The 13,766-nt window shown below is 37.0% G+C and overlaps 1 protein-coding gene across 4 annotated transcripts in view; it reads left to right on the top strand.

Annotated features, from left to right (window-relative positions):
* The window catches only part of ITPR2 (inositol 1,4,5-trisphosphate receptor type 2), a 497,691-nt gene that overhangs the window by 152,187 nt on the left and 331,738 nt on the right, over positions 1–13,766 (top strand). For 3 of the 4 annotated variants that reach the window (XM_003926591.4, XM_074402941.1, XM_074402943.1), the window contains 3 exons: positions 809–960; positions 5,771–5,870; positions 6,399–6,559. In XM_003926591.4, coding sequence (XP_003926640.3) covers positions 809–960; positions 5,771–5,870; positions 6,399–6,559 — 413 coding nt within the window. The remainder of the gene's footprint in view (positions 1–808; positions 961–5,770; positions 5,871–6,398; positions 6,560–13,766) is intronic. The other variant, XM_074402942.1, reaches the window with a different exon arrangement.

The following is a 13,766-nucleotide window of genomic DNA, read 5'->3' as shown; positions in this document are numbered from 1 at the left end:
CCTGTTTTAATAAATCTGTATGTCACTATATTTATTTGCCAACTACAAAGCTTATATTGGATCCCCTGTTTTGGTTTCTCTTGCAACCAGTTCTTCCATGGGATACTGAGACTTGGGAAGTTCAAGTAAAAATGCATATTCATTAATCTCCTGTTGGTGTCTGCTTAAAATGGTAGGTTGTGCTGGAAGCATTGACCAAGTTTCACATCATTATGAAGGCTTCTGTGTGTGGAGATCTCCTTTTATTTTATTTTGTATACAATTATAGTATGTTCTTGAATCTAGTGGAGCAAGCTGGTGGTGAATGGGAATGTTGCTGTTGATTCTCTCCTTTCCAAGTATTATTATGTCTGGGGAGTTAGGTTAAACTCCTGTTAGGTTAGGTTAAACTCTGGGGGAGCTAGGTTAAACTCCTGCACACTGCCATGCTTCCTTTAACTTAAGAAATCTAGATGATTCAACACACAGGTTCTTCTCTGCATTTGTTTTAACTGCAGAGTGGTCAAAATTACTACTTTGTAAATAGGTTTAAGTGAATGAGGAAAGGGTCCATAACTATTGTTACTGTTAGTGCCTTAATGATGTGGGCAGATCAAGCCACCCACTCCGGAGTGTGCCACTTATCACTGTTGACAGTAATTACCTCAATGGCTGTTGGGCTAGAACTGGTGTTTCTGGATGATGTGAAATAGACATCTCTCCAATCCAAGGAAGGAATAACCTGCACATTTAAACCTTATCATCTGATTAACTGGAGAGTTTAGCAAGAAACCTGATAAAAGTAAATAACCTTGTACCTTCTCAACAGAGAGACGGAGACCTTCCAACTTCAAAGAAAAAACGCCAGGCAGGGGAGAAGATCATGTATACTTTGGTTTCAGTCCCACATGGCAATGACATTGCATCCCTTTTTGAACTAGATGCCACAACTCTTCAGAGAGCTGATTGCCTGGTTCCAAGGTAAAAAAAAAAAAAAAAAAATATATATATATATATATATATATATATATATATATATATATATGGTTAGAAGGTTTCTTTGAATAATTGGTAGATGAGGAATGAGAATAATATATTTTTATGATATCAAGGGAGCAGGCATAAATAAAGACAAAATGTGTAAAACATTTTTCCTCTTCTGTAAGAAGGTTAACATAGTTTGTTTTATTCATATAAATAATTAAAATATGCAGGACCAAAGAAATTCTGAAAATTTTATAAGAATCATTTATTCTTATTATTTGTATGGCCTTTGGTTACTAAAATGAAAAATAATATAAAAGCATTTCTACTTATACATTTATCATTTATTTTTATTAGTTCAGATTTTCCATTTCATTCATTTATTTGTTCACTTTTGTAATCATTCAGTCAACAAATATCTATTGAACATCTGTTACGTTCCAGGCATTGCCCTTGGCTTTGGGAAGACAACAGTGAACAAACTAGTTATATTCTCACATTTAAATGGGGAAGACAGGCAGTAAACAAAACAATATACATAAAATATTAATATAAAGTTAGGTAATAAAAGTGCTTTGAAGGAAAAATGGAGGGTATGGAGAGTTCCGTTAGGTAGGAGTGTTCAACTGTGGCCTCTCTGAGTTAGGACATTTGAAGGATGATCTGAATGAATTAAGGAATCAAGTCCTCTCTTTCTGGGAGGAACATTTCAAGCAGCAGGAACACAAAATGAAAAATCTTGAAATTTACTGGGTGTTTTTAAGGACCAGTGAGAAGGCCAGAGTAGTTAGACAAAAGTGAGTGAGGGGGTATGGGATTGAAAATGAGGTTGCCAGAACTTAAGGTAAGACAGCATCTTTCATTCTTTTGCTTGAATTTGACTATTTTATTTTACTTTTCATTTATTTATTTATCTTTTTGAGACGGAATCTCACTCTGTTGCCCAGGGTATAGTGCAGTGGCACAATCATGGCTTGCTGCATCCTCTACCTCTGGCATTCAGGTGATCCTCCCACCTTAGCTTCCTGAATAGCTGGGACTATAAGCACACACCACCATGCCCTGCTAACTTTTGTGTATTTCTGTAGAGATGAGATTTTGCAATATTGCCCAAGCTGATCTTGAACTCCTGGGCTCAAGGGATCCACCCACCTCAGCTTCTCAAAGTGCTGAGATTATGGGCATGAGCCAAGGTGCCCATCCTGAAATTGATTAGTTTAGTTTAGTTTAGTTTATTATTTGTTATTTCATTTTTTTTGTCTACAGCTGTCCGTCTTTCAACCATAAGGCTATGATGTACTCTCTAGATGCATCGAGAGGAGTCTTTCCCATATTAGTAGGGTTAGTGGGATGGTTCTAAATTGGCCTTTTAGATTCTATTAATGTATATATGCATGCTGAAAATTTAAGGCAATTATTAAAATAATAAAAATGGAAGGTATGGTGGTAATCACTAACAGAAAGAGAGGATATAACTTTATGACATAATTTTTAAAACTTGATAAATTAGCCCCTCCAAAAAAGTTATTAAGGAATTAAAAAGGATAAATCAGAACAAACAGAAGACTCAAAATAGGTTAGTATTCAATATCAAAATATGGGTTTGACATAATAGCCCATGCCTATAATCCCAGCACGTTGGGAGGCTGAGACAGGAGGATCACTTGAACCCAGGAGTTCAAGACTAGCCTGGACAACATAGCAAGACCCTGTCTGTACAAAAAGATTTTTTAAATATTAGCTAGGTGTGGTAGCTTGTACCTGTAGTCATAGCTACTTGGGAGGCTGGGGCAAGAGGATTGCTTGAGCTCAGGAGTTTCAGGCTGCAGTGAGCCACGATCACACCACTGCACTATAGATGAGTGACAGTGAGACTCTCTCTCAAAAAATCATCATCATCATCATCATCACCAGAGTAATCACTATAAATGTAATTGGCAAAAAAAAAAAATTGGTCTTGATGGAGCAGTATCGTGCTTGGCTTTGGCAGATGGCAGTGGTGAAGCTGAAGGCACTTGTGCAAAAAGGCAGACATTGTATGGGTTTCCTCCAGGTAGGGTAAAAAGCGACTGCAATAACACCACTGAGAAACATTGCTGGTAGAGCTTCCCAGGGTGTTTTATGGCTGTTCTCATTCATGAGAAATGTTGCCGAATTTCATTCCTTATGTGAGTCTATCTCTTTTTTGTTCCATCAGTCCTCTCTGGTTTTACCTGACCCAGGTCTCTGGCTTTCTTCTCCAAGCACTGGGATCTTAATCAATCCTTATTATGACTTTACTTATTTTAGATTTAAGTCAGCAAAAAGGGAGTCCCTCTTGAACTCTAGTGAAGAGAGTTTGCTTAAGAAAGTGATAAAAGGGTCCTACTATAAAGAGCCTAGAACCACAATGAGGGCCCCCAAGCCTCCCTTTATATGGAAGCATTAATGTATTACTTTTCAGAACTGTGGAAGCTCTATTGACTATTCAATATAGTGCAGTATTTTGTATTAACATGGATTCATCTGTCATTAATTGTATTAAAGCCAACACTAATTAATGCTTAATAATAACTACTATCGTAATATAACTCTTGAGCATTTTGTATGTGCTAAGTTCTGTGTCAAGTTCTTAATATATATTGTCTTATTGAATCCTGGCAGTAACCCTTATAGATCAGGAACTAGAGGCTGAGTTAGAAAAGTGCTTCTCATGTTGACTGTAAATTAGAATCACCTGGGCAGTGTTGACATCTCACCATGCCCTGGCCACATTGAGACCAATGAAATTAGAGTCTCACAGGTGGGATGCAGGCTTTATTTCTTTTTTTTATTTTTTATTTTTTATTTTTTTTTTGAGACGGAGTTTCGCTTTTGTTACCCAGGCTGGAGTGCAATGGCGCGATCTCGGCTCACCGCAACTTCCGCTTCCTGGGTTCAGGCAATTCTCCTGCCTCAGCCTCCTGAGTAGCTGGGATTACAGGCGTGAGCCACCATGCCCAGCTAATTTTTTGTATTTTTAGTAGAGACGGGGTTTCACCATGTTGACCAGGATGGTCTCGATCTCTTGACCTCGTGATCCACCTGCCTCAGCCTCCCAAAGTGCTGGGATTACAGGCTTGAGCCACCGTGCCCGGCCGGCTTTACTCTTTTTAAAGCATTCATTACCCAAGTGATTCCACTGTGGAGTCCAGTGTTTCTCAAACTTTAAACTCTATAGTCCAATGCTGCTCAAACTTTATTCTTTACCAAATCACTTGGGGACCTGATGACGACTGAATACAAATGAGATCTCCTGTGTAATTCAATGCAGAAGACGCTAAGTGATAAAACAGAGGCATTTCAGAATTTCTGGTTATTTGAACAAAGATTGGAGGACTGCTATTTTAGATGTCTGAAGCTCAGTTTGTGTTTTATCTACTTTTATAAAGGAGCAGAACCAGGTTGTTGAATGAATCTCTTTACCTGAGGCCCTTGGCATTTTATCTGGTTTCTTTTCTTGGCCCTAATACTTTTTATCTTATGTTGTAAGACGTATTTATGCCTTATATTTATACTGATCTCTAAGCAACTTGAAGGCAGAGTACTTAATGCTCTTCTTTTAATAGATACTATACATATATTTGTTAAAAGAAACAAAAGATTATAAAAGATTTACTAAAAATGGTAATATTTGAGTAGGATGAAGATCTAGGTGTTCTTTCTCACACACTCTCTCACAGTTCATATCTAATCAATTTTTAAAAATCATGGTACATGGAATTAGCAAATACTGAACCATTGTTCCTAGGGGAACTATAGAGTTAAGTTCCTGTGAGCTTCTGCTCACAACATTTTTGTTGACCAATACATAGCCTCATTTTATGTGTGTTTCTCATTAAATATACCTTATTTAATAAACGTTGTTAATTCATTAACACTGACCTTGTGGTCAACAGCATTATAACTCATGCATGAACAAAATTCATCTAACACAGGTATTTTCTTTGCAAAGCACATCACAGCCTTCTTGTGCTTAGGAACATTAGACAGCACTTCTACACCTCACTTGGGGGCCATCTTAAACATCAAAATCGCCAACAAAAAGCCCAGAAATGTGAAAAACATGGCACTAAATAGACCACAAAAAGAACACTTGTTTATAGCATGATTGCTGAGACAAGAAGGCAGAGCATCGCCTTGTTCCACTTAAGCTTAGAAATGTGCCTACTGGGCCACTTAAATTTTTACCACTCTATGTTTGTCCTGGAATGACCACAAAAGATCCATGGATATTGATTTGGGGGCTACAAGTAAATTTTTGTGAGCAGGAGAATTTGCAAGTACAGAAGCCACAAATAATGAGGATAGACTCTATATTAACAGTTGCACATGCAAATAATTAAGCTGCACAGAGGACTATTGTCTGCCGGCCGTGTTAACTGAGTTGGTTATTTGATCAATGTTCTTAGTTTAGCATGCCTCAGAACTGCCTGGAGAACCTATTAAACTACTCATTGTTGGGCCCCACTCCCAAAGTTTCTGATTCGGTAGATGGGAATGAAGTCTCAGAATTTGCATTTCTAACAAGTTCCCAGGTGATGCTGATGCCACTGGTATAGGGACCATACTTTGAGAACCGGTTAGTAATAATTATTACTGGCTTAGTAATAATGCTGCATGCTTTGGAATAGTCTATAATTCAGAATTTCCCCTTAAAGCAAAGGGATCTTGAGTCAATTACTAGTTAATATATATTTATGTTCATATCATATACAAAACTGTTAAAGACATCAATATGTAAATGTGCTAATTTTTAAATAATTTTTTAATACTGTTTTCGTTTTAGGAACTCATATGTTCGGTTAAGGCATTTATGCACCAACACATGGGTAACCAGTACTAGTATCCCCATAGATACAGATGAAGAGAGGCCTGTTATGTTAAAGGTAAATATCACTGAAGATGGTTTAATTTTCAACCAAATGTCGTGCAAATAGGGTTAGGGTAGGAATGCTGTGTAGCATGTTTGTTACACTCCATCTTCACCAATATTAATTAATTTCATCAAGCATGTGTGTGTCTGCCAGTTGCTTAGGTAGCTGATCTAAATGGGTTGGCTACAGCAAAGCTGTGATTCAGGAGGATGCTGCAGAGACACCAAAAAGAATAGTAGCAGCATGTGGATGGAGGAGTAAAATCCAGGAGTGCCTTTTCTTTACTCTGTTGAAACTGAGGCAGAGGGCAAGTGTGAAAGAGAGAGGTTTCTAGTGGGGCTTTGGGAACAGGGCAGGAAGTGGCACAGGAAATCTTTGTGTCCCTATAGGCTTTCGTAGTGGATAATGCATGTGGGAGATACTGTGTTTGGATTATCTATTCTTGTCTTATATTTCTTAAACAGTACTAGATGTGTTAGTCCTTGAAGAATATTGTATACTTAGTTATAAAACTAATCTTAATGGAAAAACACATTTCAGATTGGAACCTGCCAAACCAAAGAAGATAAAGAAGCATTTGCCATTGTGTCTGTCCCACTGTCTGAAGTTCGGGACTTAGACTTTGCCAATGATGCCAACAAAGTACTAGCGACCACAGTTAAAAAGCTAGAAAATGGCACGATAACTCAGAATGAAAGGAGGTGAGTCACTTTTTAAAATGGCTCTTAAATAATCAAGAGTCAGTTGTCAATGCTTATAGTAAACCTGAAGTGAATGAATGACTCTAGGGAAATATTTAGAACATTCTTGATAGCACACTTGTTTCTGAATGACATGGGAACTTGATTCCTCTTGACATGGTGAATGAATTAAATGTGTCAAATTTAAATATGGTGGAATGTTTACTTGTCCCATTTTAGCTTTGCATGAAAATAGTTGTTTTAAGTTACCCTCTGGTCATACTTTTAAAAATCCTTTGTGAGAGATTTGCAATACTTTTTGCTGTGCGTGGTTTGATATTTGGATTTAGAGTTCCAAAGGACCTAAAGGAAGTTTTGTATTTCTCTGATCTTATTTATTCAAGACCATGTCTCAGCTCTGGTACCACAAAACAAACAGATACGTAAAACCAGAAAAAGTCTATAGAGTGTAGCTCTCTGTTCTCATAGCTTGTTCAGAGAAACTGGATCCTTGATTCTTAAGCTCTGGTTTTGGAAATAAGTGAGAAATAGAATGATAATGACAGCTAGCAATTATTGCATGCCTACTTTATGTCAGTTACTAGGTTGGGCACTGTAAATATATTTTATCTAATCCTTCAAATAGGCTTGAAATAGGTATTCCTGTTTTACATAAGGGAAAATCGAGGAGGGTAAGTAAACAAGGTAAGGCTGTATAGTTAATACTAAGTGGAGGTTTCAGCCATGTGTGGTTTAAAGTCCATATGCTTTCCAGTATTCCCACGCACAAGCATCCTCTGTATTTCCTCTGTTCATGATCTGCTACATGCCTTTTAATTTGAACAAGAAAAAGCTATTTGCCAACTTCCCAGGCATTCAGACATTGGAGCTCTCATACACAGCTGGTGAGATGATAATTGATATATGCACCTTGGAAAATAGTTTGGCAGTAACTAGAAAAATTAAAGAAGCAAACACTCAGTGACTCAGCCAATTCCACTCCTAGGCTGAACATTCTCAAACATCTGTCCAAAAGACTCTCCTCCACATGTGTACCAGGACACATGTTCAAGAATGTTGAGCTTTGTTTGAAATAACCCCAAATGAAAAACCATCCAAATGTCCATCACCAGTTGAATAGAGGATGAAAATTTTTGTTATTTTCATTCAATGGAATACAGTTTTGTGATGAAGATAAATGAACTACATCTATGTGCAACGGCATGGCTAAATTTAACAAATGGATTGGGTGAAAACTAGACACAACAAATACATTCGCTGCAATACTATGTGTAACATTCAAAAACAAGCAAAAACAAACTTCATTTCTTTGGGGGTGTTTAAGCAATTAGAAGAACCATAAAGAAATGCAAGGAAGTCATTATGACAAAAATAATGATGGTGTTTCCTTTTAGAGGGGACGGGGGAATTAAGCTCCCTGAAGGCCTGAAAGGCTCCTGCAGGGTTCCATTTCCTGCTCTGGGTGATGGCTTCATGGGACTCACTTTATCAGTAGTCCTTAGCTAAACCTCTATGTTTTAGAACGTTTTAGATATACATCTTACAATTCAAAAAACAAAAAATCTAAGTTTGCTTCCCTTCATCCCTGTCAATTAAAAAAATTCTAAATATGCAAACAAATGGAATAGCTGTTTCTCAGCTTCCTCCCTGTTCTTATCTTGATTTTTTTCCCTGGCAAACTTGTATTTCAAAACAACTATTGTATATTCAGTCATATCTCCAATCCTGTTAGGGGAAATGAATAAAGGCCAGAAGCAGGAACAACTGCCCACTTTTTTGGGCTATAGACAATTAAATATCAAAGCTAAATTATGGCAGGAAAAGGATTGTGATGTGCAGTTAGGAATTTTTATTTGCCTGTTATTGATCTAACTTTTCTTTTTGATGAATCTTTTTCTTTGTTTCTGGCACTCTTACGTATGCACAGAAATTTGCTTGGCTTCACTTAAAAAGTCTCCCTTTCTAAGCATTAAGGTATTCTTTGAAGAAAAGGACAGATAAAAATTCAGATTATGGGCTCTCTACCATCAGTGGCTGGAATCCTGTGCAAGTAACTCTTCTTCAGTCACGGATGGAGATTATCCTAATCTCTCAAGATGATTCTAAGGAAAGTAGTGGACTACAACTGATTAGAGACCATGCATTTTTATTTCCTTTGCTTCTTTCCCTACTGTTTTAGAGTGAAAAACATTGTATTAATAGCAAAGAGAAGACTTTGCCTAAGAAATATGAAGGTACAATTCTTGATTTTAATTTAGTAATTTTAGAAAAGCTACCTCCCATCAAAATTCATTCAAAGCTACCTGTCAGCAAGGGAGAGCTTATTAGCAGAGTTGAATGCATTTATATGATTTTTTCAGTTTTGGAATTGAATATAAAATTATTTCTGAAAATAACTGACAACTCTGACATTTTTTTTCCCCCTATGGAAAATGAAGTGATTATTATCTGTCTCGGAAAACCTGTGTTGTTTGAATCTTTCTCTCTCTCTCTCTTTCTCTCTCTCTTCCCTTCTTTCTTATCCCAGGAATGAACGTGAACCCTGGAGGTATAGCTCCTGTGTACAGCTTCAAGATCCTCAAACCTTAGACATTTTCAGTGGAATTTTCTAATCTTATTCTACATAGTTGCACCCACAAAATAGAGAGTACTGGGAGCATGTTGTCTGGGAGGGAGGAGGGAAGATGGAGGGATGCTAACTGTATCCAGAACTTGAGGAAGTGACACAGGCAGTTCTTGACCAGCATTTCTGCGCTGTATTTACCTCTGAGGGTACACAAAATACAGGGGTTTCTCTCAAGCAGTGAGAGTTCAGAGATGTGATTAATTCAGTTTTGCTGAACTCCTGGTATATGCTAGGTACTTGGCCATGTAGCATGGGTATATGTGGTGCTAATGTGGCAGTGAAGGCCACAGACCATTCCATGTCTCTGTGAAACTTACCTTCTTGAGGGATGGTTCTCATTCCCCATGATAGGAGCTCAGGATCTAGACTAGGGGTCATCCACCATGTGATCACCAGGTCAGATGTTGTTCTGATGCTATTTCCTGAGCAATATCATTTTCTCTTAAATTTTATTTGCCAGGTATGACTATCCTGACACCAGCAACTTTTTGTTTAATATTTGCCTGATGTCTCTTTATCTACATCTTTTCAGATTTCAGATTTCCTGATCATTTTGTTTTAGTTGTGTCTCTTATGAGCAGCAGAAGGTTGATTATAAAAGTCTAATCTGATAGTCTATTTTATTTATTTATTTATTTTTTTGAGACAAGGTTTTGCTCTGTTGCCTAGGCTGGAGTGCAGTGGTACGATCATGACTCACTGCAGCCTCAACCTCCTGGGCTCAGGTGATCCTCCTGCCTCAGACTCCCAAGTAGTTGGGAACACAGGTGCGTGCCACCACACCCAGCTAATTTTTTGGATTTTTCTAGAGATAGGGTTTTGCCATGTTGCCCAGGCTAATCTCAAACTTCTGAGGTTAAGCAATCTACCTTTCTTGGCTTCCCAAAGTGCTGGGATTATAGGCTTGAGCCACCATGCCTGCCTGGCTGATAGTCTATTTTCATTTGCATTCATTTAATGACTTTGTATTTGATCAATTTATTTGAATGCCTTTTTATTTTTTTTCTTGCTTTAGTGTAGCTTGTTTTCATTTCCTTTTACTTCTTTCTTTCTTTTTGCTAGATTAATAAAGTTTATATTTCCCTCCCCCCATTTTACCATTTCCTCTACTGATTTTTAGAAGTTTTAGGTCCTATTTTCATTCATTAACAATTACCCTTGAATTCTTCACATACATTTTGACTGTATATTCTTCCTGATAAACTTGAAGTTACTAATAATTTTTCTCCTTTCTATGAAAGAAAAGTGTCTCAGCATGCTTTGGTTTTCCCTGATATTCTCCCTCCCATCTTCTTGTAGTAGTTGTCTAAAACCATAGTTCTATGTTTATTCTCTTCATTTGTAACATTTTATTTTAATTTGATAAATACAAAACAATAAATGTATTGATATAAATAATGATGTACCACCTTTTGTTTTTACTGATAAATTTTATTCCTTTTTTTTAAGACAATGAAACTTTTTTTTGACTTAAAACATTTATTTTATTTTTTAATCTTATTTCAGTAGTTTTTGGGGAGAGAAATTTAGTTTCTAAATTTTTTTTTAGTGATTAAGTATATTTTTAAAACAATTTTGCCTCTTCCCCTGTCTCTTCCTTTGCCTCTTCCTCCTGCCTTTATTACTTGTATCTCCCTTATTTGTTCTCTTTTCATCTTGCTCAAATTTATTCTTTAGTCCATTTAGCGGAGAGGCCTATGGGTTATAATCTTTTTAGTTTTTATATATATGAAAATATCTTTATTTTGCCTTTACTCTTTTTTTTGTTTTGTTTTTTGAGACAGAGTCTTATTTTGTCACCCAGGCTGGAGTGCAGTGGCATGATCTCGGCTCACTACAACCTCCACCTCCTGGGCTCAAGTGATTCTTCTGCCTCAGCCTCCCAAGTAGCTGGGATTACAGGCACATGCCACCACATCCGGGTAATTTTTGTATTTTTAGTAGAGACAGGGTTTCACCATGTAGGCTAGGTTGGTATCCAACTCCTGACTTCAGGTAATCTGCCTGCCTTGGCCTCCCAAAGTGCTTGGATTACAAGAGTCAGCCACTACGCCCAGCCAAAATTTACTCTCTTAGCACATTTCTTTGCTATTTTTTTGAGATAGAGTCTTGCTCTGTAGTCCAGACTGGAGTACAGTGGCACAATCTCGGCTCACTGCAACTTCTGCCTCCTTGGTTCAAGTGATTCTCCTGTTTCAGCCTCCCAAGTAGCTGGGATTATAGGTGCATGCCACCACATGCATCTAATTTTTGTATTTTTGGTAAAGATGGGGCTTCACCACATTGGGCAGGCGTATCTCGAACTCCTGATCTCAGGTGATCCACCTGCCTCCACCTCGCAAAGTGCTGGGATTACAGGTGTGAACCACTACTCCCTTGCCTTCACTCTTAAGTGATACTTTATATATGAAATGTTAGATCTGTAATTACTTTCCACCAATATTTTAAAGCTATAATTTAATTATTTTCTAGCATCTCTTGTTGCTGTTAAGAAATCTGCTATCAACAGACTTGTTATTCTTTATTGGTAGTTTTTCTTGACTTGGTAATTTTATAGATTATTTTCATTTGTTTGTTATGTCTTAAGATTTCACCATGATGTGTTCACAAAGGATTTTTATTTTTGTTTTTTGTCATTTGACATTTAAGTAAGGTATACTTTTAATCTGAATATTTACTTCTTCCTTCAATTCTTGGAAATTTTTAGCCATTTTCCAGCATACATTGCTTCTTTGTCTTTTTCCTCCTTTCTGGCTTTAGGAATTTATATGAGATATATGTTGGATCCTCTTAATTCATCTTCTTTCTCTCTTAACTTTTCTTTTATTATTTGCCTTTTAATATTTCTCTGTGATATCATCTGGATCAGTTTTTGATATAGCCTTATAGGTTAATAATTATTTTTAGAATGTATGTAAAATAGTTTTCCTTCTTCAGTTAAATTTTTATTTAAATAATTATAATTGTTTTTTTTTATTTTTTTGAGACAGGATCTCGCCCTGTCTCCCAAGCTGGAATGCAATGGCGCAATCAGACAGCTCACTGCAGCCTTGACCTCCCAGGTTTAAGCAATCCTCCTGCTTCAGCTTCCTGAGTAGCTGGAACCATAGGCGCATGCCACCTCACTCAACTAATTTTTAAATTTTTTTGTGCAAACAAGGTCTCACTATGTTGCCCTGGCTGATCTTGAACTCTGGCTCAAGCAATCCTTCTGCCTTGACCTCCCAAAATGCTTGGATTACAGGCATGAGCCATGAGCCACTGTGCCCAGCTTATAATTTTTATCTCTCAGATTTTTTTGCATATCTACCTATTTTTCATTTATATTGGCTCTTTTAAAATATGTTGTCTTTTTAATATATTGCTTTTTTATCTCTTTGAAGACTGAATACACACTCATTTAAAACTTATTTTGGAATTGTTTTGTTACTTGGATTTTGTTGGTGGTGAAGCAGCCTCTTGATGCTTTAGTATGGTGGCTAATACTATTTAGTATGGTGACTAATTCCTCAATGTCAGCTTTCCTTAGGTGCTTTGGACTTTTACTGTGGATGATTTTCATAGGTGGGAGATTTTTGTTTTTCCTTTCTCTACATTCACTTATCTTCTCTATCAGTTTTATGGTTGCTTCTACTTGGCTTCCCTCAACTATTTCAGAGCCAGATCTGATATCAAGGGCTGAGAGTTCATGTTCCCTGGTAATTTGAGGCTTTGATTGTAGAGATTGCTGGTGGCTGGGTACAGTCCTATCCATGTGCATCCATTGTTTCCTCCTACCACTGCACAGCCACAGCCCAAATAAGGGCCACTGAACTTTAAATTTTCTTTAAGAGGTTAGAAAAGCCAGATGTTAGTTCCTGCCTTCATATCTTTAGTTTATTTCCCTATCATGTGCTTTCTATCCCTCTTACCTTGCAAGAGTTGAACATCATCCCTGCTCTTCACTATGTTTTTCCCATTTTTTTCATTTTCTGTAAAGCTTAAGAAGCAAATGAGTAAGATTGCATGAGTTAGTAAGAGCACTGCCCAGTACAGAATCAGAGTTTGATCTAAACTGAAAGCAAACCAGCTTTTTGTTTTGTCACAAAGGGGATGCTTAAGGTGCAAGGTCAAAAAAAAAAAGTTTCGACAGTTTCAGAGGTCAAAAGAGAAGGTTGGTCTTCTTGGCTTCCATAGCCTTGTCATGAAGAGGTGGGTGCTGCATGTAGGGTTAATGTATCATGATTTGCAAGCGAGACTGTTCATGTTCATCATTACCATTCCATTGACTGTCACCAATTTTCAGGGTATTTGAATGAATTTGAAACAGAGCGATATGTAGTCACTCACAAAATTTTATTTTCTTAGATATCTAGATATTTGATTACAGTTATTGAAACAGCAAGAGAAAAAGAATCTTAATAATTTTAGAAAGAAAATATAAACATTGATGCTCAGACTGGAGTTGTATTGAGCACATAGAAACTGGAAATCAACTTTTTTTTTTCAGTTTGCTGAAGTAACCTGAGCTCCAAATTTGTTTTGTTTTAAGAGCAACAGAATGATTTGGAGGACTTTAAGTCACAATTTCAAAAGAAGTTC

This window comes from Saimiri boliviensis, chromosome 7, assembly GCF_048565385.1.
Source record: "Saimiri boliviensis isolate mSaiBol1 chromosome 7, mSaiBol1.pri, whole genome shotgun sequence".
Taxonomy (NCBI): domain Eukaryota; kingdom Metazoa; phylum Chordata; class Mammalia; order Primates; family Cebidae; genus Saimiri; species Saimiri boliviensis.
Note: the sequence above shows the minus strand (reverse complement) of the source record. Positions and strands in the feature narration are given on the sequence as shown.